This window comes from Chenopodium album, chromosome 10 (genome assembly GCF_948465745.1).
Source record: "Chenopodium album chromosome 10, dcCheAlbu1.1, whole genome shotgun sequence".
Lineage (NCBI taxonomy): Eukaryota > Viridiplantae > Streptophyta > Magnoliopsida > Caryophyllales > Amaranthaceae > Chenopodium > Chenopodium album.
The window spans coordinates 57,765,093-57,791,435 of record NC_137843.1 but is presented as its reverse complement, the minus strand read 5'-3'; the positions used below and the strand labels follow the sequence as shown (position 1 = coordinate 57,791,435).

Below are 26,343 nucleotides of genomic sequence, written 5' to 3'. Positions count from 1 at the left end.
ACTGCTCAAAAAAAAAAAAAATCTATTCTTTCAAATAAAAAAAAAAACTAAACTAAAAACTAAGGGTTCGTTTGGCATTGCTGTGGTTTTCTGTTTTTTGGTTTTTTATTTTTTTAAAATATATGATATGTGTCCCATAATGAATCAAAAATTATATACACTTATTAAAATCATGATAATTTTGAAAACTAACAACAGAAAAGTGGAAACACCTTTTTCTTGTTTCTTGTTTTTAGTTTTTGGTTTTAAAAAAAACAGGAAACTGAAAACCAAAACTGATGCCAAACAAGCCCTAACTACCTACAAACCAGAATTATTATTACTAAAAACAAACAAAAATTATCTACTTTTTATAAATAAAAAAAATGTAACTAACCACAAACCACATTTACTTTTTTTTATTGAAAAAAACCACGTTAAACTTTGTTGAAAGATAACTATACCATGATTTTATTAAAAAAAAAGGAAAATTAATACCAATATAGTTCCCTCAAAAAAATCTACGTTACAAATAAAAAAAAACCCTTAAATTTTATTAAAAAAAATAAAAGGAAAATTATACATCTATCTAATCTATATTCGTACTATTACCGTAGATGTTTACTCTATAATTTTCAATCTTTTATTTAAAAACTCAACTATCAACAATATTTTTTAAGGTATATACGAAGTGGAGTAGATGTCCTATTGACAAATTTTTTTTCGTTCTTAAATTTAAAGTTTATGTAAGTATTGATTTTCGAAAAAAAATCTACAATAACAATATTATGAGTAAATTAATAAATTTCCTATAGTGTACACGCGTAGCGTGTGTCTTGTAGCTTGTAACAATAATAAATTTAACTATTTGAGCTTGATGCATTGACCCAAAGTTTCGACCCAAACATGACCTGACCATAACTTGACTCGACAACTATACTCGAAGATTGACCTGACATTTGGACCGGAAGATTGACCCAACCTGAACTCGACCCAAAGTGTTGGCCCAATACCCGACCCGACCCGAATAATCATTGACCCGAACCTAAGCCAAAACCCGATTTGACCCGACCCAACCCAAACGACCCGTTTGCCAGGTCTAATTGTAAGTAACTCACAACATCTACTCTGATTACTCGTAAGTTAAAATGTCAACTCAAGTAACAATTCCAGCGACGGATCCCATCATCGCCATGGCTTCTTCTTATGCTAGAAGTCAAATTCTGGACACTTGAAACCACTATACCGTATTGATTAATCAAGTGCCATGAGAAAGTTCATGTGGATATCAGTGGCGGATCCAGGATTTTTCGGGTGCTAGGTCACCACCGACTACTAATCAATAATTAATGCAAGAATATTAAAAAAAAAGCTAATATTTAAAAAAAAAAAATACATTCCAAAAGTAATAAATATCCATATTACAACCAAATAAAGGAAATTACAATTGCTCTCTACGAGTTTTCATGTTTTGATATCGATCTATAATATCATTCATGTCAACATTCAAAAACATATCTCGCTCTATATAAGTAACCAAGCAATCATTCAACATTTGATCTCCCATGCTATTACGCAATTTATCTTTCACTTGCGTCATTCCTGAAAAGACCCTTTCTACACTTGCCGTTGCAACGGGTAGAGTTAGAACCAACTTCAAAAGCAAGTACACTCGTTCATGGGTTTCATGCTTTCCCGTCTCAACAAGTTTCACGGAAAGCTCACTAAGACTCTTCAAATTCCAAAACCTCTCATCATTTCTCATAGCAACGATGAAATTATCAAGAGAATAACCAAAAAATTTCAATTCATTACTTGGAAATTCATTAGGATAGAATTTGGCAAGTTGAATCAATTTACTTTTGTCAAATGAAGCAAAACGATTAGTGGGATTAAAGTAAGACATACATACAAGTAGTTCCTTACTTACCTCCGGGAATCTATTTTCCAATTCTTGTAGTTGAAGATCAATGACACTAAGAAAAACTTCAACCCGGAAATGATGAAGATTTGTCACTTGTGGGCCATTACCTCTATACATTCTTCTCCCGGGAACATGATATCTCCCCTCCATGTTAGGAACCTCAATTCCATGTTTATCCATAAAAGAAGTAACTTCCTCCAAATGAGAATCCCATCCTTCATCTCTCAACTTTTGCAGATTAAACTTGGTTACATCAACCATTTCCATTGCATTTACAATATCCTGATCATGTTTTTGCAAAGCCACATTCAACTCATTTGTAATCCCAAATATAGCAACCATCAAATGTGCCACAAATACAAAATCAAATGACATCAACAAGTGTGTGATAGATTGTGCTTTATTTGAATCAACTGTATCGGAAACTTCGGCAATGGAATCAAGCGACTTCAAGATTGTAGGATATAAATCAAGCACATTCAAAATTGTTTTAAAGTGAGACCCCCAACGAGTGTCACAAGGTCTACCTAAGCCACGTTCTTGATTCAAACCAGTTCCTGATTCAACTTCACCTAAGGATAATGCCTCAACAACTTGATCAGCTTGTTTTTCTCGAAGAAATTCTTTCCTCTTAGGTGAACCTCCCACAAAGTTCAAGAGAGGTGCAAGTACATCAACAAATAGCCAAGCACAATCTGAATTTTTTTTAGCAAGGGCAACTTGTGTCAATTGAAGTTGATGAGCAAAGCAATGTACAAAGTATGCTTGTTTACATTCATTCAATACTAAAGTTTTGAGACCATTGATTGAACCTTGCATATTACTTGCCCCATCATAGCCCTGACCCCGAACTTGAGAGAAAGTCAAAGAATACTCCATGAGTAATGACTCAATAGCAGCTTTAAGAGTCAAGGAAGTAGTATTAGCAACATGCACAACACCAAGAAATCTTTCACACACTTCTCCCTTTTTACCAACATATCTCAAACAAAGAGCCAATTGTTCCTTATCGGAAACATCGGCAGACTCATCAGCAAGGATAGCAAAAAAACCACCATTAAGATCTTCAAGTATTGCTTTAGTTGTTTCTTTTGCACAAGCATGGATGATATCTTTTTGGATAGTTGGAGAAGTAAGTTGACAATTACCGGGTGCCATTTTGAAAACAACTTTGGAGTATTCAAGATCATGTTTAGAAAGAAGAGTCAATAGAGAAATAAAATTACCTCTATTCAATGAACTTTCTTTTTCATCATGACCACGAAAAGGTAGCCCCTGAAGTAAAAGCCACCTAATGGTTGTGATTGAAGCCTCCAATCGCTTACGATAAGCACTTCTAGTTTCCGTCGTTTGCTTTGATAGAGCAGTGATAATACTACCCTTTTGTTGCTTGAATAACTCCATGGCAGTCACAGCTTTATGGTGAGCACTCATGTGTTTGCTTGCATGATCTCGAATTGTGTTTAATCGATTCCAAGCACGAAAACCATCACAAACAAAAGCATCACCTCCAAAAGTGTTATCATCCTTGAATAGATAGCAAATGAAGCAAAAAGCAGCATCTTTGGAAACACTATATTCCAGCCAAGAGCCCCAAGTATCAAACCATTTGACATTAAATCGACGCCTCTTAGTTCCGAAAAATGTTTGAGGATATTCAAAATCTTGAGGTTGGCAAGGCTTTCTTTGAAGGTATGTCCTCCTCACTAAATCTCTATCATCAGGATGAAAATCACTCATTTTTCTCCTTTGTCCCGGGTCTTGTGGAAGATTAGCAATATCATCTTCACTTAATCTTCCATTATCAACCCGAACTCTAGGACTTGAAGTAACTTCAGGAATAAATTCTCCATCTTCATTAAGAGTAAAGTTATGTGATGGAGAAGAATGTTGTTCACTTTCTTGATGTGGAGAAAGATTTTGAGGAGGTGGAGGAAGAGGATTTTGTGGTGGAGGAGGTGGAGGAAAAGGATTTTGTGGTGAAGGAGGTGGATCTTGTAAAGGAGGATGAGGTGGAGGAGAAGGATTTTGTGGAGGAGGAGGACTTTGTGGAGGAGGGGGATTTTTCGGACCAAAGAAACTTGTGATATCACACATTTTTTTCCTTTTCATTCTGAAAACCACAAATGCTTCAATTACAATCCACATATGCAATTATCTAAACTAATCAATTCCAAAAAAAAAAAAAAAAAAAAAAAAAAAAAACAGAAACCCTAAGTTCTAATATGAAATCATCAATTAATCAATTTTACTGTCAATTTATAATATCAATTTACAGGAAACAATTTATAATATCAAATTATCAATTTACAGGAAACAATTTCAATTCCTAAAAAAAAAAAAATCAGCAATTCAATTCCTAAAAAATCAGAAACCCTAACTCCCTAAATTAATAAATTATCAACAATTTCAAAAAACAATAGAACACACACTAATTGACGAGATTAGGTTACATAATCAAGTCAATTAATCACAAATTCAAGTACTCAACCAAACAATTCAACAATTTGGGTATAATTTACAAATTTAAAAACTTAAAAATAAAGTATAAACTTACCTGGCAGGCTGGCAGCAAGAAGAGATGAAGAGCACCGAGTGTGTGTTCAGTGTATGCGGATGGAACGGCGGCGAGGCGGTGCGCCGGTGCGTCGACGTCCGGTGCAGCCGGTGGCGAGTGAGTCACGATTCACGAAGAGAGAGATAGAGATTTGAGAGTGCGTTGTTTTGTTTTTGGTTTTGTTTCTTTTCCCCCCTTCCAGTAGACCCTGCCCGTGTTTTTTTAAAAATTTTAATTTTTTTTTTTTTTTTTTTTTTTTTTTGCGCTGCTAGGTCACGTGACCCACCAGGACCAAGGGTGGGTCCGCCACTGGTGGATATGCTAAAATGGCGCTTCTGAAATGCTCGAAAATAAGAAAAACAAGTCAGAGGAAGTAAAAACTACTTGCTGCAATTAGTCTTTATACTTCAATAAAATTATTAAATATAGGCAAATTTGTTAATGAAGTTCTCAATTCTTTTTAATACGGAGTATAAATTATTTTACTAATTACTGCTACTTTTTTTTTTTTTTGAATAAAATACTAATTACTACGCCATACTATAACAAAGAAATATTTTAGGCCTTTTAAACTATACCCCTTATTATACCTAATAAGAAATGGATCAGAGGTAGTATATTTTCATGAAAGATAAAACGCGCCAAATAATTTTAGCTAAAAGTTACAGCAAAAGTTCCCGCTTAATCACCTTTGGCGCTAAAACTCTTAAAATTTTCCCTCCCAACAATTTCAGTCTTTTACTCTCTCTATTTCGTAATAATTGTAACACCTTTTTTTTTATGTACATTTTATAATAATTGTAACAATTTCTTATTTGATAAAAAGATCCACTATTATTTTATTATTGATTATCTCTCCTGTTTTGGGTAATTTTACCCATGTCACGTGGGCCAATCAAGTCCTAACACGTGTCATACTTTGGTTGGTCCGAACTGGACCAGTCCCCATTTGACACGTGTCCCTCCTAGAGTTTGGGAGAAAAAAGCGGCCTTCAAGGGCCCAAATCCCGAAAAAGCCGTAATACGACGCAGCTTAGCAGAGCTAGGTCAGAGTGACCTAATCAGGGGCACGTTTCCCCATGACCCTATAAATAAGGAGATTCTCCCATTTTCGGGGCAGGAATTAATTATTACAATAGACCCTACATTCTCTTACATCAGAGAAGCACCTAATCTCGGAATCCGAGAAGATCTCACTTTTCATTTTCCGCACCTTTTCCTACCCACATTCAAGTACTAACTTGATCGTTGGAGGCGGAGCTCCTACCACTCGGAGTCTCCATGGTTTTGCAGGTACATGCGCAATCGGATCAGTACTCGAGCTGTAACTCTCCTGAGGGACAAAAACACCCAAAACATCTCCTATTAACGCTTCTTTCTCTAATATTTTATCTTTTATCTCTCACATCAATCACACTTACACTACTTTTTAAATTATTTAATTCAGCTTCTCTCATATTAACTACTCCCTCTATCCCATTTGACTATGCACGGTCCCCAAGACGCGTTTAAAAAACCTCTATATTTTTATTCCCATAAGCGTAAAAATTATAAATTGTGATATTAATAAAATATACAATGAAATGAATCTAACAAGAGCACTCATGAGTCATGACTAAATTGTATTTTATCAAGAATAATAGTAATTTATAGTCAAAGTTTTCAACATTTGACCCAAAAAATGATAATGGGGCAAAAATAAAGGAATAGAGGGAATATACTTTATAGTTTGTATTATAAAAAAACTAATCCACTTGTATTATCTTATTGAAGCCTACAAGTTTTCTCTATAAATTTCTTAAATTATGTATGTTACCTACCATTGTGATTTGTTAGGAAATACACGAAGATCGATATTGAATTAGGTTATGTGTTTGATATGGAGGAACATATATAAACTACAATATATATAATGTAAATTTGAAAAAATAGTGGAATTTAGATGAGATGCACACATATATATACGTGGTTCGGTCAACATGACCTACACCCACAAGGTAAGGGATAGTCTTTTCTTATTAGCTTTGACGGAGATAAACAAAAATAAAAGGAGATACAATGTTCTCCGTCTCACAAAATCTCTCAAATGGAGTTACATATTTGCTTGAATTGGCTAGCTAATCAATATGAGCACTTAAGCACTTCAAATTGTCCACCCAACGATTTCTTATATAACATAAATTAACCCTAAAGAAACCCTAGATTATTCCCCTAGGAATATCATTAGTAGCCGTCATAAACAAACCTGAAAATAGGAAGCAAAAACGTTTCATTCGACTAGGCACGCACGTGCTATGTAGGGTATGTCCGTGTCCCTTCCCCAACTTCGATGGTCCTTCGTAAAACGGCTGAAACTTTTTCATTTCTTATCGGAATTGGGCATATAAACTATTGTTGGAAAGCATTTAAAACAAACTACCACCTCCAACTTGAATCATTTCAAAATTACTTCTAAATTGAGAGATATGTACAGTTAAAGTCACCCCTTTACAATTGCATTGGATTTCATGTTATATTGATTATTACGACTTCGATGGAATATTTTTTAGTTAAAGATGAATTGTCAATTTTTAAATGATTGCCTATGTAGGCAATCACATGAACTAAAGTTTAAAGTCTACACCACCTCCTCTTTTTCTTGAAAAGTTGCAATTGTGATTTAAAGTTGATGAACTTTCACATGGAATGTCTAGCTAGTACTGAAAAAGTGAAACAACATTATTGATTTAGACTTTTACTCAGTCAAATTTTGTATGAAAAAGTTATTCCGTGAGAAATACTCAAAAAATTTGTGACATTTTTGAGATACATACATTCCCCCTTACCATGTTATTGTAATTGTTGCCGATTTACTATATTTCCTTCGTGTTTTAATTAGTATTCTAAAATACACTTATCAAATAATGTCTTATTTTAACATACGTTATATTTCCTTTTATTGAAAAAAAAAATACATTTCAATATTATATATTTCTTCTTTTATAATTCCCACCAAACTAAATTTTTTATGGTTTATCTTGATGTACTATACGCATGGTGCACCTGAAAGAACATTATACATATTTATAAAGAACACGGGCAAAATAGGAATATTACAGATCTATAACACTTTCAAAATCCACAACAAGTGTTACTATTCCAAATTAATAGTGTAATGACGCTTTTACCCTTCGTTCTTTATTATTTAATTGCTTTAATGTCCTCCTTAAAAAAAAAAAAGAGGGGAATATCATCCTCTTTCTGTTCCTTTTCTTGTTGACTTTTATGTTCTTTTAAATACTATCTTCTTTGTTGTTGTTGTATTTGACTTTGTGTTGTGGGTGTATTTTGCAGGTTCAATAGCTCTTCTGATTTGTGTGTGGATGGTGTCATCTACGGAGATCGTGTGGTTCTTTTATGTGCTCAATTGGAAAGCTTAGAAGAGCTAGGATGTATGTTAGTTATGCTCTATAGGTTGGATTCGATTATGTAAAAAAATTTAGAGATGTTGGTTGATTGAAAGCTTTTCTAGATTAGTTGCTATCTAATTCCGTTGTATTGTGTGGGGTATAGATTAATCAAATTGTTGTGTTTGTTATGGTAGGGATAGTTAGTTATAGATGTTCTGGTTTTTTTAATGAAGCATAGTGATTAATTAACGTTGATGATAGATGCATGTTCATGTTCTGTTAATTAGCACCATAATGCTAATATCGTTGGCATTATACAGCGTGTTGATTACGGGGGTTTATTAAGGAGTAATTACCACCATGGCAATTTAATCTGGCAATTTTAACAATCAGAGTTTGGCAATTTAGTTTCTATTGATTTATATCTGTGTAAAAGTCATAAAGAACTGTTATTTATCGAATTCATAGTCAAATTTTAGGGTGTCTGAGATTTTTATTTTAGGCTGACCATTTTTTAGTGTCTATTAGGGAAATTGGATTAGTTAGATGTGTGGGATATCCTTTTGTTTAGATTTATATTTGTCTAGCTTGGTTTTTTCACAGAGAAATGGTGGGTAGTAATTTTTTTAAGGGATTTTGTATATATATATATATATATATATATATATATATATATATATATATATATATATTATTGAGAAAAAAATTAGGTGGATTTTATTTTTAAATCTGTTATTTTTTAAGACCAGGATACCTTTTTATTAAATTGATTATTATTAATCCAAAAAAAAAGGGGAGAGGGAGGAAATGGAAGGTAGTGGGGGAAGTCAGTGAAGTTGCTTGCTTATGGTGATATGGTCCTCCTTGTTTTAGGGGGTCAAGTTATGTGTTACTATTTTGGTCATTTGACCATCCAAACATGGCTTTGAATATGTACTATGGTCTTTTGTGTTAGTGTTATTATGAGTATTACTTATTAATTTACTTTAGTATATAGGAGTTTAGCTAGCTCTTTTTCCCCCTTTTTTTTTTTTTTTTTTTGGGGAGTCAAGTTTGTGGGTGCTTGCATATATATAGGGTAGTGTTGTTTTTAGAAAAAAGTTATTCTTTGCGTTTTTGAATTTAATGTTCTGTAATTTGCTCTCACTCAAACTTGATAGAAAAGATATACAGCAAATCCTTAGTTCTAGCCAAGAATTAATCAGGTAACTTAGCTATTGCGAATTACTTGGAAGCTATATTTTTCTTGATGTAGTCTTTGCTTAATCAACAATCATCATATGGACTCTGTCATACAAGAGCTGCCAAGTATTTGCTATACCAGAAATCTGATTATCCATGACATCGAATATTCCTATGCATTACAGGAGTATGACAAGGACTTAGCATAATACACTGCTCTTCTGTGGTTATAGATATTTTGCGTTTGCTTTTGTTATTTGATTGTGATTGATGGCGTTTAGCTTGTATTGATATGTGCTTTGTTTATGTTATGTTTATTTAAGAGAAGGTCCTATTGGTGGTATATGTTTTGCTTGTGCTTTTTCTATTTGTCTATGGTGCTTATATCATAGTAGTTGCACATAGCTTGACCAAAATCATGTTGGGTGATTCATGTTGTAAAGAGGGTGTGTTTGGTGTGTTGTAAGGGAGGGCTTGGAGGAGGGATGAGAAAGTAGAGGAATAGGAAGCTGTGTTTAGAGTTTAGGACTTATGATATAGAGTGATGGATACGTTGCCTAAGTTATACTTTACAATTGTAGGTATTTGTATGCTGCTGTATGGTTATGTAAATCCTTCTAACAATAGGATATATAGTTATAGCTATGATAGATGATTAATTGGATGATAGACTTAATGAGAGAGCTACTCATCAACACTATATTAATTTTTAAGATGATCAAAAGAATTATTGCTCTTTCTGTACAAAAATAAGTTATTTGTAATGTGTAGTCTAGAAGCTAATTGATGCTACTAGGAAAATGGTTCTTTGATTTGCATGTGTGGGCTATATTGTAATGGTTACTGTTATGAAATTAAATTAAGAATTTCTCCCTATTTACAGGTGATGGATTTACCACCCACACAAGTAGTGATGCCTTTCAGTCCTCTCCTGAAGCAGATTACCAGTTATTTGAACTTCCCTGATCCAGATTACCAATTTGTTGATGAACCTGGAAGCATTGCTTGTGTGGTTATTAAGACAGACTGTGGTCCCATCGCTTCTGTTTATATTGGTGGGTATACTAAGAGTATAGAAGAGTCTTGTGAGGTGGCTGCTAGAAAGGTTGTCTATGATCTTATGAAGAAATATGACATAGTTGTTGAGGATGTGACTTATTTAAGGAAGCAAATGTATGAGCGCTGTGGTAAGTTGTTTTGGTTTAAGAAAGAGGAGCTTGAGCGTATTGAGAGGGAAGAGCCCAAAATCAATATGTATGAAGATGTTCCTATTGATCTTGGAAGCAAACATAAAAAGATAGTTGTTGACTTTGTTGTTATTCTAAGAGCTATCTTTAGAGCTGTTGATATAAGGTGTACTCCGATTGAGACTATTGAGCATTCTGCCAAGCAGTACACTTCATGGTTCACTATTATGCCTCATCGAGATGGCATAGGATTTCGATGCTTGTTTAGTGATCATGGCTCAACAGTGGCTGAAGCTAAGCAGAGCCTTGCTAGAAAGGTTGTTGACTACCTCACTGATGTCTTGTCATAGTTGATGCTAATTATAAGGTAACAACGGCTAGGTTTGATGCTGTCTTGTGTACCTTGGAAAGGGAGGGCTATATAAGTGTGAAGGAGCGTGTGCTTGGAATTAAAGAACAACTTGAACCCTCTACAGTCCTTGTCGAGCAAGATTGTCTTACTCCTCTTGGACAAGAGTTTCAGGTACCTGTATCTATTCCACCATTTCTGCCTCCTAAGAAGCGTCTTCTGCGCCACATTTATGCAGAGACATCTCCTGTTGTTGGTGCTGATTGTGAGATGCGCTTAGTGTTTCCAGTGCCAGAGGATTTTGATGGCTGTTTCAAGCGTGCAAAGTTTGTTAAGGATTAGATGGTTTAAGTGTAGGGCTGGAAATAATGGATGGTGCATGTGTGTTGTTTGGCTTATTTTCCTTGGTTATTAGGTTATATTACTTTAGTAGACTATGGTATTTGATATGTGTAAGAATTAATCATGTATCACTCTTTGTTGGGAGTAACAACTATCAATTTAGGTTTACGTATATAGTCAGTTATGTAATGTAATGACTTTGATAATTGCCTCGCTTGTATGGATTATGCATCTAAGTTTAACTATATATTGAATTATATAATGCAGTTAGTTCTATCTTCGTATGGATTCGGTAATCGATTTGCCTTTATAAAATATATGTCATGTTATTTTACAATGTATTTACAAGATTTCTTAAGTTAGTGTTGATTGCTTTATTATTGATTTGTTTAGTAAGTAAAGAGGTTGTTTTGTTGCAGTCATCTATTTCATGGGATTTCTTAAAAGTAGCTGCGCTAAACAATTATGGTTTTGAGTAGATGAAACCAGCATATTAAGTCAGATATGAGTAAGTGCTGTAATATGTCTTTAATTTACTGCAATGATATTGTAATGTGCTTTATAACCTCTGTGAAAAAATGGTATTGTAGATCGATTTTTACAAGAACCATCATCTTCGGGTGGGTATAACACTAAACGTCTAAGGAATTTATAGACCGAAACTCAGAGTGAAATAGAAAGGTATAGCATGGATATGCAATTAAGATGAGCAGTTTTTTGGTCCTGCATTTAAATGTTTGCGGCTGTTTAGGTAGCAATGGGAATCACTACGTTTTGTTATCATCATTAACTGGTCCATATCCTTTAATCTTGAAATTGAATAACTCTCTATAGGTTCTATATTTATCTAGGACTATGTAAACAAGGTATGCAATATCGTAGATAGCTTTATCTGAATTATGAGTTGTGTAAAGTGAGTGATGTAAGTTATTCACAAGTAAAGAAATGATTCTAATCATATGAATTACTTTTTCTAGGATTCACGCACAGCCTGCTGCTAAGCGTGCAAAGATACCGCATACCAGGCATCCTATCACAAGTAATTGTAGTTAATATCAGTTTTACAGTCTTGCCTAAATATTTGCCTTTCAAATTCATGAGTACATATATGAATATTTCTAAATATGGTATGGTAAACAGAGGTCCCTGATGCTGTGATTGGCCAGAAACTTCCTGTAGAGGCCTACCAGCTTCCCCAGCCTACTCAGTGTTGCAAGTGTAGGGCACTTAAGTTTGCCTTTGAGACACTACATTTCTGCTGCTGTGATGGTGAGGTTCAGATTGCAACAAATGAGTACCCTCCTGAGTTGGTGAGGCTTTTCACCTCTATGGATGAAGACGCAAAGCATTTCAGAAGATATATACGGTTGTATAACAACACGTTTGCTTTCACATCATTGGGTGGAAAAACGGATGCCTGGAAAAAAAAAGGGAATCTATGTGTTTAAGTTGCATGGCCAAATTTATCATAACCTTTCAGGTTTAATTCCTGAGGATGAAGGGCCAAAATATATGCAGCTTTATTTCTATGATGGTCAGGTGGAAGCTGAAAAACATCTGCGTTGTTTTCCAGAACTAAGGGAAGATGTCTTGGCTGTTCTTATGAAAGTCACCGAGTTAAATCCCTATGCTAGATTTTTTCGATCATTAAAAGACATTTCAATTACTGAATCTACAGAGATTATGCTGAATAAGACAACAGTACCAGATTAGCGCGTCTACAATGCTCCTTCCACTGATGAAGTTGCTGTCATCTGGACAGAGAACACTTCTTCGAGTGAGTCAGAAAGTCTTCACATTCTGGTTACAGGGGAAAAAAATTCATCTCATAGGATTATGCATTATTATGGATGCTACGATCCATTGCAATATCCACTGCTTTTTCCGTATGGTGACTGTGGTTGGACTCAGGGTCTTAAAAAATGTCTAAGGGTGGAGCACAACAGCTGCAAACTCAGCCAGATCCTGTCTCTTCATGCATTGTGCATTCCACTGAGGATTTGTTGGAAGAGGAGGCTAGACGTAAGTGCCTTCTACAACTGATGCCTTTTATAAGAATGCTAGATGTTTGCCTTTTATAGGAATACTATATGTTAGGTAAGAGATGAATCACCTTAAGTCAATGAAAGGTCGTTACATGAAATGCAACAATTGAAGGTATATACTGAGATTATATATTCCTTGTCTTGTTTATTGCTGTTTTGTGTATAGGTGCTAATGGAGGCTCATCAAAATCTGATAGGCAGATTTCAGCTAGGGAATATTATGCGTACAAGCTTCAGTGTCGTCCCAATAATATGCTACTTAGAGCAGGCAGGTGCTTCCAACAGTATATTGTCGATATGTATGTTAAGGTAGAAAATACACGTTTGGATTTTTTTCGTAAAAATCAACAAACCATAAGAGCCGATCTTTATCAAGGAATACTTGATACTATTGAATCTGGGGAAAATTGTGCAGCAAATGTTGGTCGTAGAGTGATCTTACCTCCAACATTTATTGGTGGTCCTCGGGATATAAAAAAGAGATATCTAAACTCTATGTCATTAGTTCAAAGATTTGGGAAGCGAGATTTATTTGTGACAATGACATGTAATGCTAATTGGTGTGAGATTTGGCAACAGCTTGCTGTAGGAGAAGAGGCACAAGATAGACCAGATATTGTTGCAAGAGTCTTTAGAGCAAAAGTGCTTGCTTTGAAACACTTGATTAAGAAAAAAATGGTGTTTGGAGAAGTAGCTGCACTGATCTATGTTGTTGAGTTTCAAAAAAAAGGCTTACCTCATGCCCATTTTCTCATTATTTTAAAGTCAGACTATAAGATCAAATGCCCTGCTGACTTTGACAAGTTTGTGTGTGCTGAGATACCTCCTATTAGCAATAGTTATCTTAGGAAAACTGTGCTCAAGCATATGATGCACGGTCCTTGTGGTCACCTCAATCCAGAGTGTCCTTGTATGAAACACAAAGAGAGCCCGGGTCATTGCAAGTATGGTTATCCTAAGAAATTCTCTGATGAAACGAGAAATAACTCAGATGGGTATCTAATGTATCGAAGACAGAATTCAGGACAGATTGTCACTGTTAGAAAAACTCCTATGGATAATAGATGGGTGATTCCATATAATCCCTATTTATTATCCTACTTTGATTGCCATTTAAATGTTGAGGTCTTCTCTACAATATCAACAGGTAAGTACCTATATAAGTATGTTTATAAGGGGCATGATAAGATATCCTTTAATGTTGTGCAGTCTGGAGATGACATACCTCTTCATGATGAAATACAGCAGTATCAGTCTGGTAGATGGGTTTCTCCTTGTGAAGCTGCTTGGCGGTTATTTGGTTTTGATCTGTATGAGATGCATCCTCCGGTCTTGCCTCTTCCTATACATCTACCTAACTCACAGACTGTCAGTGTCAGGGCTCATGAGCAGTTAACATCAGTGGTGTCAGATGATAAGCGTTCAAGAACTTGCCTAACAGAATTTTTCCAGATGAATGTTAAGCTAGGTTATGGAGCAACTTGGTTGTATAATGAGTTTTGTGAACATTATGTATGGGATGCATCAGCTAAGCGCTGGAAGAAAAGACAGAACAAAAAGATTTGCGTTGGAAGATTGGCATTTGTTGGGCCATCTGAAGGTGAGAGATATTTTTTGAGGTTGTTGCTGCACAATGTTAAGGGTCCTACATCATTTGAAGCACTGCGAGCAGTAAATGGCCATTTATGTAGCACATTTCAACAAGCTGCATTGAAATTAGGACTGTTGGAGGAAGATGATTCAGTTGATCGATGTTTACAGGAAGGTTGTGCCATTCAGATGCCTCATGCAATTCGCAAGCTTTTTGCTACTATACTCATCTTTTATCAGCGTAGCGACCCTCTTTCTTTATGGATGAAATACTATAGTTTCTTGTCTGAAGATTTTAGACACAAGCATGCCTCTAATCCAGCTAAAGTAAAACATCTTACTGTAAAATCGCTTGAATGGTTTGTAGAGTCAATAGGTAGTTCTTTTGCTGTATTTGGATTAGACCAGTTACTAGAACCAGATGATGATGAGATACGCAAGACAAAAGATATTGAGGATGCACTAAATGCTCCAATACTGCAGCAGTGTTTAGAATGTAAAGATAAATTGAACCAGGCTCAATTAGAAGCATTTGATGTCATCATGGATTATGTTATTAAACAAAAGCCTGGAGCATTCTTTATTGATGGACCTGGTGGAACTGGAAAAATCTTTTTATATAATGCTCTGTATGCAGAAATAAGACTCATGAATAAGATTGTCCTGCCAATAGCAACCTCGGGTATAGCTGCAGCCAACATTCCTTCAGGAAGGACTGCACATTCGCGCTTTAAAATCCCCCTGGATACCAATGAATCTCTTGTATGCAATGTTCCTAAGCAGGTAAGCCTTGCTGCATTACTCAGAGAAACAACGCTTATCATTTGGGATGAAGCCTCGATGGCAAAAAAAGAGAATGTTGAGTCTCTTGATGTGTTGCTAAGGGATATATGCAACCCAGAATTGCTGTTTGGTGGCAAAATTGTTGTATTTGGGGGAGATTTCAGGCAGGTTTTACCTGTTGTGCCACAAAAAACCCAACGGGAAGCAGTTGCAGCCAGCTTAGTTTGTTCTAATTTGTGGCCAAAGCTAATGAAATTCAAGCTAACAGAAAATATCCGAGCTAGGCATGATCCAACATAGCTTCTTTTTTATTGGCTCTTGGAAATGGTCAGCTGCAAGAAAGTGAAAATGCATTTGTTGAGTTGCCATAAAAAATTATCCAGCCTTGTGATGCTACTGTACCACAGAATGTCCAACTGACTTCAACTGCTTTTCCAGAAATGGATATGCCTCCATTCAATGAAGATATTTTTACGACAAGAGCTATACTAACGCCAATGAATGAAGATGTGGATGCTATAAATGCAATGTTGATTGATAAATTTCCAGGTGAAGCAGTCACATATAGAAGCTATGATTCAGTGATTGATGATAATTGCTCTATCTATCCTGTTGAATTTATAAATAAGCTTTGTCCTGGAGGTATGACTCCCCACGAACTTGTGCTAAAGATAAATAGTCCAGTGATTTTGCTGCGAAACATTTTACCATCATCAGGCCTGTGCAATGGACCATGATTATTATGCAAGCGCTTCTTTCCTAATCTCATTGAGTGTGTGATTGCTGTTGGGCATAACAAAGGAGAGCATGTGTTAATACCGAGAATAAACTTAAGACCTTCTGCGTCTTCAGAATATCCTTTTCAATTTCAGCGAAAACAGTTTCCCTTGAAACTTAGTTTTGCAATGACAATTAACAAAGCACAAGGACAAACACTTAGTAAGGTTGCAATTTATCTCCCCCGATCATGCTTTTCACATGGACAGCTGTATGTTGCACTTTCGCGGGCTCAACAGGCAGCTAATGTTAGTGTAGTCACTGAACCACATTATGATCAGCAACATTCTGGTCAGGTCAAAAATGTCATATCTTATGACATTCTCAGAATGGCTGGCATTGTATAGCCACATCAGCAGGTAATGAATAATATATCTTCTATTGTGTCCTAATTACAGTATTTATGCCCTTCATTATATACTATATAGTATGTAGATACAACAATTAATAGCATAATCTTTACTGATATAATAGGACAATCATTCAAGGCTGCCTGATTTTTGTGTTTTGGCGTTATTCGCCACTTTATAAAACTTCAGATTCAATTGAGATATAATTTCCAGATATAAATGAATGATTCATATAAAGAATTCAGGGGAATTTTTCTGACATATCCTGTTTTGCACTTTCTGCTCCCATTATAGTGACATACTTAGATTGCTTGCACTTAATCAGCTATATAATCAGGCAATCAGACACTGACTCCTTATATTTTACCATACTACTGGTATTTATTCCCTTTTCCAACATTCATTCTGTTATAAGTCTAATCATTCCCATCCTAAGCCCTGTCTGATATAATACCATGCCATTTGTAGCCTGGGTTTTTTTTTTTTTTTTCTTTTTCTTTTTTTCTTTTTAAAAAAAGATTTTCCTACAATATGCTATCATATAATCATGCTTAAAAGAGGGTATGCTATTATAGTTTCAGAGTTAAGGGGGTGAAAAAAATACACTATTTTTCTCTTTTGGCCAAATTTCTTAGATTCATTTACAGCTTTGTAGTAATGTATTTCTCAAGCTAGAGTGTTTATCTAAATTTCTGTGTTACAACAAGGAGTTGATGATTCTGAAATTGATCAAGCTGGATCGGAGTATTTATCTAATCTATAGTGGCACAGCAACCAATTTACGATTCTAGAATGGCAAAACAACATGATCTTTTGTTCTTATGTAACAACAAATAGCCTGCTGAAAAAAAATTAATAGTAGCTGCTTATATTAGATAAATGTACACACATATGTGTTTGTTTTAAGACTTTCCTATTATAAGTGCATAGCTCTTATTTTAGTATAGCTGTGACAATGTTGGTTTGTTCTAACCATGCTACATGTCTCACCTAATAATGTGGTGACAAAGTTTCTAAGTGGCATGCTCACATAAGGCTACATGGTTTTCAAAGAAATAGAAAAAAGAAAAATGGAAAGAAAAGGAAGAACAAATTTCACTAAAGTGCAATCTACTGACAAACATCTATAAGATTTGCTTAAAAGACAATATAAGTGAATGAGAGGAGATTAAGGGAACCACTTGACTATGAACTTTTAAGGTACCCTTGAAAAAATAAAAATACAATTTGATTAATTGCAATAAAATTTAATAAAAATGACCTTATCAGGTTTGTGGTCATGTACAAGCATAGTTTAAAAATTTTGATAGTGTTTGTATAGTCCGATAAAGTGATATCATTTTTTACGATAAAGTAATAATATGAAATGCGTGTAAATGATTAGCATAAATTTTATACATTTAATCATGGTAAATTTTAAATTAGGGGCAACTAGGATTATAAATCAAGATTTACTAATTAACGTATGCTCATAGCGAGTTGTGTATTTTAAAACACAACACATAAACAATATAGATTAAATGTAACTTTCTCTAAAATATAATTTTTTGATGTAAATAGCCTAAAGAAAATATATAGAAGTACATAGTAAAATATTCAATTAAAGTACATACTACTCATCCATAGAGTATCATATTAGTCACTCTAGGAGTATGGAATGTTGATTTTAAGCAAAAAAATATAGCAGACCACTATTTACACACACAGTAACTTTGAATACAGTTATCTTTGCTAAGCTTCCTATTTTTTACGATAAAGTAATAACATGAAATACGTGTAGATGGTTAGCATAAATTTTATACATTTAATCATGGTAAATTTTAAATTAAGGGCAGCTAGAATTATAAATCGAGATTTACTAATTAACGTATGCTCATAGCGAGTTGTGTATTTTAAAACACAACACATTAATAATATAGATTAAATGTAACTTACTCTAAGATATAATTTTTTGATGTAAATAGCCTAAACAAAATACATAGAAGTACATAGTAAAATATTCAATTAAAGTACATACTACTCATCCATACAGTATCATATTAGTCACTCTAGGAGTATGGAATGCTGATTTTAAGCAAAAAAATAAAGAAGACCACTATTTACACACACAGTAACTTTGAATACACTTATCTTTGCTAAGCTTCCACTAGATTCCAGCCCCTATAAATTCATTGCTACAATTAAGCTCATATTAACATCATAAGCTAGAGTAATAATCTAATCTAAAGCAATTTTTCCTTTTTTATAAAAAAAAAGGAAAGAGGCAAGAAGAAGGAACTCAGTAGTATAATCAATTCTCCAACACTAACGTTGCTGTCACATTCTTTGACTCTGTTTGCTGTCAGGTATGAAAACTCTATTTACTTTTCAATTTCCTTGTTTGAAATTTATATTCAAATTGAGAACCAAATATTATGGTAAATAAATATCAATCTACACATTTATAAACATGACAGCATTTATTATAGAACACTGGATACTATAAGTAGGAAAAAGGCATTTTTTGTCAGAATACAAGCTGTTTATGTGATTTCATTGTTAATGTTGCCTATGATTTAACCGAAAATGTTATTGTTACTTATCAATTGGAATTCCAAATTTACATACACCATGTATTTAGACAATAATTAGTTTATTACAAAACTCTAAAACTCTAAAATTTGCAATAGAAAATTAGTTCTGTATTAGTATGGAAAATGGTAGTATATAGGATGAATTAATTTAGATATATGTAAATTGATTTACCAATGTTCTACATGTAATACTACAAATACCTTTATAATTAAACTTTGATTTTATTAAATTCATATCTTTACCCATTAACACTGATCTAATTATTGTGATGATCAGTCTTGGTTTTTCCATGAATTACTAGCTTAATTGTTGTATTATGCTTGCCAAATTGAATTGAATTACTAATTATTTAAGTACAAATGGTCAGTGTGTTCAAATAGTATTGCCTATGAAACATATTATTACCAATTTGTCCACCATTTCTGTGTTACTTTCAAGATGAATAATGCTAAGCTCCTCTTTGTCATTGTTAAAAAGCAAGGAAAATTTTAAAGGCTAGATTATTTTAAGAAGCTAGGAGTTAGGTTTTGTGATCAGTGTGCTAAATTGCTTTGCTATAGAGTAGATACAATAACCAGAAAAAAAACGAGGGGATATTTATAACTAATTACTATAAACAAATCAACTTTTGTGTAAAATATGAGCATTATTATTGTTATAGTTGCTAAGCAAGCCAATTTTTCTAATTATTAACACGGATTAGTCTTTGTGGTAATTTTAAGCCTATTGTTATGCATAAACTGGTTGTGATTCTGTAGTAATCTTTGTACCACATGCATTTTACTTAACTATTAGTAATCCTTCTGTAAAGTTGTAAAAAAGTTTTGTTTCTTTCAATTTTTTATACCTAATTAGTCTTTTTGAAATAGCCAGTTCTATTATGGCACCCCAACGAAGGTTTCTTAATGAACTCAATGCATCGAGTAAATCGTATAAAGTAAAGGTCAATATTGCTGAAAAAAGTCGGCCACAAAAATCTGAAAAAAAGATCATATACCAGTATATAATAGTACAGGATGACAAGGTATATTCTAAACATGTCATATGCAAATGCAAATTATGTCTTCTATAAATCATTATGTGTAGATATATGATCTCATATTCTTATTGTGTTTTATATAATATGATAGAAAAATCGCATGAAGCTCACGCTCTTTGGTGATCAAGTTGAGGCATATAAAAATGTGATTCTATTTAGAGGCAATTATGACATTGCTAATGCCTTGATCAGACCACTTGATCCACAATATAGGCAGAAAGAATCAGATCTTCAATTTCAGATGGTATTAGGTAGTAGAACTGTCATCCAATCCTTAGATCCTGAAGAAGAAATAGTCTTTCCAAAGTACCAATCACTTGCTTCTATTCCAAGAGTTGCTGATCATGATGCTAGACATGGTATTCAACAAATTTCAGCTGCTTTTTCAATCCATATACAATTATATATATATATATATATATATATATATATATATATATATATATATATATATATCGTGCTTGGCACCTAAAAGCTACTTACACTTGCTGTAGATATACTTGTTATTGTGCTGTATGTTGCTAGAGAACCAAGGAAGATTGTGACAACTCTGAATAAGGAGTCTTTTGTACGCGACTTAATGGTGATAGATCATAGGTAATTGCATCTACTATTTAGATAAATAAGCTTGAATATTTCACAGTCACTTATCCTAATATTCAAAAAATTATATATCTATCCATGTATTTTCAGCACTGATCAGCCAGTGAAAGTCTGTACATGGAATGATTTGTCTGGACCAGAATGTGAAACACTGGTATTAGACAGTGACCTCTTTAAGGTTATAGGAATAACAGCCCTACGTCCTATCACTCGCAAAGGTAACTCATGATATAGCTTGCAATGTGTTTGCCTTAACTGCCTTAATTTAGACACTATCAATAACATGATATACACTTAATAATATATCAAAATTACAGGCTTTCAGATTGAGTCAACCACGTCTACTGAGATAGTCAGGGATCCTGAAGGTGAAAAAGCAGCTGCATTGGCCGAGTGGTATACCAATTTAAACCTTTTTAGATTCAAAATTTCATTTAAAATCTTATAATGATATTTTCAATAATAAGTATCACACGTTTTAATAATAGGGAAAGGAAACATCGATGTGTGTTAATTGATCAGCAAAATAGAGTTATAGCTGCGTGGAATCCACCTACCGAAAGAATTTTAACAACCATAGATCGCATCAGAACAAAGAAGGTATACATATTATTGTTCTTCTAAATTATCCTGGTAATATAAAAGTGATATCATTTGATTTTACACTGTCAATGTAGTAGAGGCTTTAGATTAGATTGCACGTCATAGCTAGCCTTGAAGTAAAATATTTGAATTACACATTAACACCTTTAAATTGAAAATCATGTATTGGCAAAAATCATTTTCACTCAATAATGAGCATGTTTTTGTATTCCCTGTAGTTTTCAGATTGTAAACATTCCCTGCATTTAAACACTTTGAATTTCACAAGAAACTAGCCCATGTGCACACAACAATGTAATCACTTATATCATAATGTAGGCAACAACAACCCTTCCACAAGAAATCTACTGGCTGAGAGTTGTAGCACCAGACCTTGCATTTGAAAGGCTCAGGACATACATTGGATGTTCTCACTGTGGGAAGCGCACACACTTGATTGTTGGGGAAAGTTTTAACTGCATAGCTTGTGGACGAAATGAAGTATCTGCCACACACCGGTAAAAAAAAAGGGAGACCTTCACTACTAAACTATTGTAATGTTAAGCTTCTATAACCATAGCAACCATACACTAACTTATAAATTCTTGCAGGGCAACAATCACTTTCAATGTCTCAGATGGAACGGGGACCCTGCAGCTTACTGCATTTACTGAAAACTGCATTCCATTACTTGGAGTGTCAGCTGAGGATCTTTATCTATTAAAGATACTAGTAAATAATTAACCACCTCTGAATCCTACTGGCATATGCAATTCTTTTTGAGACCAAGGCAATATTATTTCTATTGCAGGAAGAAACCGACAGGTTTAGCGAAGTTGCTTCAAAACTAGCAACAACTTACTTTTTTTTATCAAGATTGGCCCTACTACTGCTTTGAAACAGAATAAGGTTCTCCAGTGGGGTCTGAAAGGTGTTGTAATGGAAGACACCAACACAGATGCTGGTGCAAGGAGTAGCTCTACAACCAACCCTGGTACACCTGCAGCTAATGTTGCTGCACCTACAGCCAAAGTTGCAGGGCCAACAAGTGATGCTGCACATGCTCATACTGACACAAGTGCTACCAATAAATCAATTGATGCAGAGTTTTTAAGCAAAACCATCAAGAAAGAAACTATTCAGGCTCTTGATCTATCAGCCTTCAGTCTGGAAGAGGAAGATGCCTGCATTTTAGCAGAAACAGTGGCTGCATCAAATCAACCTGCTCAATCTCAGAGTGGAAACTCTAGACACAAAAGAAAGAGATCTAATGTTGACAATGAAACTGCCATTACCACACCAGCAAAGGATGTCATTGAAACAACAGAGAAAATTCCAGACCCCATCAAAGCTAAGGAAGCAGAACAAGTCGCTCGTGCAGTTCTTAAAGGGAAAGCTGTTAGCATCCAGGGAGAAGCAGTTGTTGCAGAGAAAGCACAAGTCATTAAGCAGGAAAAGCAGACCATGCATCGAGCCCTCGTCTTTCAAGATGATGAGTCTGATGAAGACATATAAGAAGCAATAAACCATATATATGGCAGATCAGTTGGGTAACAACTTCATCTATTAAATGTTTCCTAATATATCTACTCATTGCGGCTAGGCTTCAAGGTTAAATTTTTTGGATCATGTTACTTCCATCTTAGATGAGAAGTTTATATCTTTTGCATCCTATGGCTAACATCAGAAATAGATATTCTTAAACTACTTCTTAGTAGATAGTGCAATCTCAACTAAACGAGTATGCATTATCATTAAGCCATTTGGAAAAATGTGGTTTTGAATAGGAATAAGTTCCATCACAGTATATGTTCCTATGTAACACCACTTCTTATAGACTATAAAATTAGAAAGTTGGTGTAATTAGTTAGCTTTTGCAGCCTGGTTATTAGATGAACTTCAACAATTAATCAGGCATTATGTACTTATGAAAAAACCAACTACTACTACTGCAGTATTGTACCTAATAAATTCAGGCTTTTTATGTAAATATAATGCAAAATATTATTATGGTTAGTGAAAACTTCAAGTGTTTTTCTTCTTTGCTGTTCATAATTATTATCATTAGTTGAAAACTTCAAGTGTTTTTCTTCTTTGCTGTTCAATTTTGAGCAATTAAGGAAATAGCATCAGCATTTCAAAATACATCATGCTTTCAGATTTTATTAGATAATATATCATTACAACCTACTTACTTGCTTACCTATTACATTTACAAGACACTAACCCCTAATAGACTTACCATAGACTATCATTCAAAAAACCCCCTAACAGACTTTAGATCACCTAAAACTTCTAAAATTCATCCAAAAACCACCCCACCATGAACAAACAAAAAACACCAGTAATGTTTAACTCTTCACGACCAATTTTTAATCAGGAATTTTCATAGCAAACATGGTAGAGTCTTTACTTGTTTCTTCATTTGCTTCGTGATAATTCCCAGAGTCAGACTTTGCACCACTATCATCATCGTCGTCGTCGAAGTCAGAACTCTCTGACTCGAATGATGCACCTGACTCTACAGCAATCTTTTCCTCGCTACGAGTTCCGGACTCGGAATTCAGATCGCTTTCAGCATTCTCATCAGTCTCCTCATCTTCCTCCGTCTCCTCTTCTTCTGCAGTATCCTCCTCTTCCTCTTCTGACTCGTTTGCTTTTTCCTCAACAGCTTTTTCAACCTCATTTTCTTCTTTAGCATCCTCCCCTTTCCCTTCTGTCTCACCTCCATCCGTCCGATTGTTTTGCATTTTGTCACTCTCTGAATCAGCAATGATGACTGGCCATTCTCCGCAGCCATCCCTTTCAACTCCTCCTTTTCTTTTCTTGCTTGATTTGCCTTTTTCTTTTTTGCCTTTCTCCACTCTTGAAATTCCTTGTTCCAAAAATTCCAGGTGACTGTTCATCTTCTTCGTCATATCCGTCACATACACACGAAAGCTTGCAGCATTCTCTTCCTGAGATCTTGACTCATTCGATCTCCAAATTGGCGGTGCAAATACCCTTCCAGAAGTGGCGGTGCTGTCAGTGCTAGCCATTGTTGCACAGAAAGAAAATAGCTTTTTAAAGAAAAAAGGAAAGAAAAAAAAGAGCATGAAAGGCAGACAAGAAAGGCAGAACACAATTTATGGACCACGCAATCCAAGTACTTCAATTGACCAATCAAGTAGGAAATTCAACAATCATGACAAAATGTTGAAGAATATAGACCTTAAGACTTCCAAAGTACAGCTTTAGTGTACGTGAGTTAAAAAATTCTAAAAATAGAAAGTGGCTTTTCATAATCTTCCTTATATGGACGACATTTATACACACATGTCAATTGTGTAAACAGTTTTATAATTTTACCGAGTTAGTTTTATAATTTTACCGAGTTATCAATTTTTAGACACGACTTACAAAAATTTAAAATTTTTAAAAAGATACTACTCAATTACTAAACCAAATTTTATTAAGTATTAGATAACCCAAAGACAAAATAGGACATAATCTAACCGAATAACCACTTACCTAATGATTGCGTTCCATATCAATTCTAGGAAGACTATTCAATGGCTACAATAAAAATGTAGCCATTGTAATTGTTTTCAATCTCAACCATTAAAATTTTAAGGATAAATCCTATTTATTTATTTATTTGACTGATGAAATATTTAACTGAATAATAAAACTGTTTTATTTTTTATAAAAAAAGTTAAAAAAAAATCCTCTTTTTGTCGCCAAATCAAGCAATTTCATTTCCTCTACCAAGCAAATCCCTCAATCTCCATTAATGGTACAGCAGCATACTACCATTGTTAAATTTGTATACTCATCAAGAATCAAAATATTAGACATTCTATCCTTAACTCCGTATCATCTTTTCCACAAAATAAATATAACCCAACACTATTGTCATACGAAATACATCCTACGGAAATCGAGTTTTGGTATCAAACAAATCAATGGAAGAAAGGATTTGAAAACAAATTTTAAGATCGACTTTTTAAAAAGTGATATCCATTATCATCGTTAATTTAATTTCAAATAAAACTATTTATTTTTTATTGTATACAAATATATCTTTTAATAATTATGTAGTCAAATTTTATGAATGGTCAAGATTTAATACCAAATTTTATGAATGGTCAAGATTTAATACCAAATTTTAAAGGTACAGATTGAAAAATTATAATGACTACAATTTTATTGTGGCCATTGCAAAACTGTCCATCAATTCTAACATTTTTCTTCTTACCAAATGTTATGTTAGATAGCAACAACCGCACCCATCTATGGTACCAAATACCAGAACTCCTTAATCCATATCCTTTGAAACCTTCGATTTATCTCAATCCAATACGTGTGAATTGGGCTATCGCGCGCATCGCGCGCGATGGCACAACTAGTATTTACAAAAAACGCGAATATAATATGTTCTTTGAGTTTGATTATTATTTTCTTTGGGTATGAACTATATGTTATTTACATTATAAACTATGTTCTTTAATATACGTAGATACTTCAATAATTCAAAGTATGTTCTTTTACTTGAATAATATGTTCTTCTATGCTCATTTTTGTTTGTTCCTTTATACTACTTTAAGGTATTTTTTTTTTAATCATTGTGTTATTTTATTTTATCCCTCGTATTTTTTGAAGTACTTATTCTTATTGTTAAGCATGTATGTGTTTTAGTGTCTACGTTAATTCAATTTTTCTCTTATACTAGGGGAGCCTACGCGCACGTTGCGCGCGACATAATTAGTTTAAATGATCGAGTTGTAATAGCTTGTCATGACACCCAAAACTTATTGGCTAGGCTTATGAACGCATATACTAAGAAATAAATTGTTGAAATCATAGCCTTACATAGATACGAAAATGTAACACTTAAAAATATATATACTCTATTCATATTTTAGTTGTAAGCTTTTTTGTGTTGTAACATGGGTTTTGTTGCGAGGTATAATATATATCCTCCGTCACTTTTAGTTGCAACACTTGAAAATATATATACACTATTTACATTTTTATGACTGATCCTTATTTTTATTGACTTTGTTTTGTTGGGTAAAATAGTCATGTGGGATCTTATTAGATTCATCTCTA

General features: G+C 34.1%; 2 protein-coding genes across 2 annotated transcripts; one reads left to right on the top strand and one right to left on the bottom strand.

The window, feature by feature from the left end:
- Positions 1-296: 296 nt before the first annotated feature.
- On the bottom strand, positions 297-4,000 carry LOC145565535 (uncharacterized). Its single transcript, XM_081625506.1, has 2 exons — positions 1,425-4,000; positions 297-300 (listed from the first exon to the last, which is right to left on the bottom strand). Exons 1-2 carry the CDS (start codon positions 3,998-4,000, stop codon positions 297-299), a joined length of 2,580 nt encoding a protein of 859 aa, XP_081481632.1.
- Positions 4,001-12,831: 8,831 nt separating this feature from the next.
- Positions 12,832-16,451, top strand: LOC145565534 (uncharacterized). The gene is made up of 4 exons (XM_081625505.1): positions 12,832-12,931; positions 13,121-15,549; positions 15,711-15,969; positions 16,129-16,451. Exons 1-4 carry the CDS (start codon positions 12,832-12,834, stop codon positions 16,449-16,451), a joined length of 3,111 nt encoding a protein of 1,036 aa, XP_081481631.1.
- Positions 16,452-26,343: the final 9,892 nt, after the last annotated feature.

Excerpts from the sequence above, each read along its gene's own strand:
- LOC145565535 (XM_081625506.1), bottom strand. The coding sequence starts at position 4,000 with ATGTGTGATATCACAAGTTTCTTTGGTCCGAAAAATCCCCCTCCTCCA.
- LOC145565534 (XM_081625505.1), top strand. The coding sequence starts at position 12,832 with ATGTCTAAGGGTGGAGCACAACAGCTGCAAACTCAGCCAGATCCTGTC. Across the intron at positions 15,550-15,710 it reads AAGCAGTTGCAGCCAGCTTA|CCTTGTGATGCTACTGTACC; the intron begins GTTTGTTCTAAT and ends AAAATTATCCAG. Across the intron at positions 15,970-16,128 it reads AAATAAGCTTTGTCCTGGAG|GAGAGCATGTGTTAATACCG; the intron begins GTATGACTCCCC and ends GGCATAACAAAG.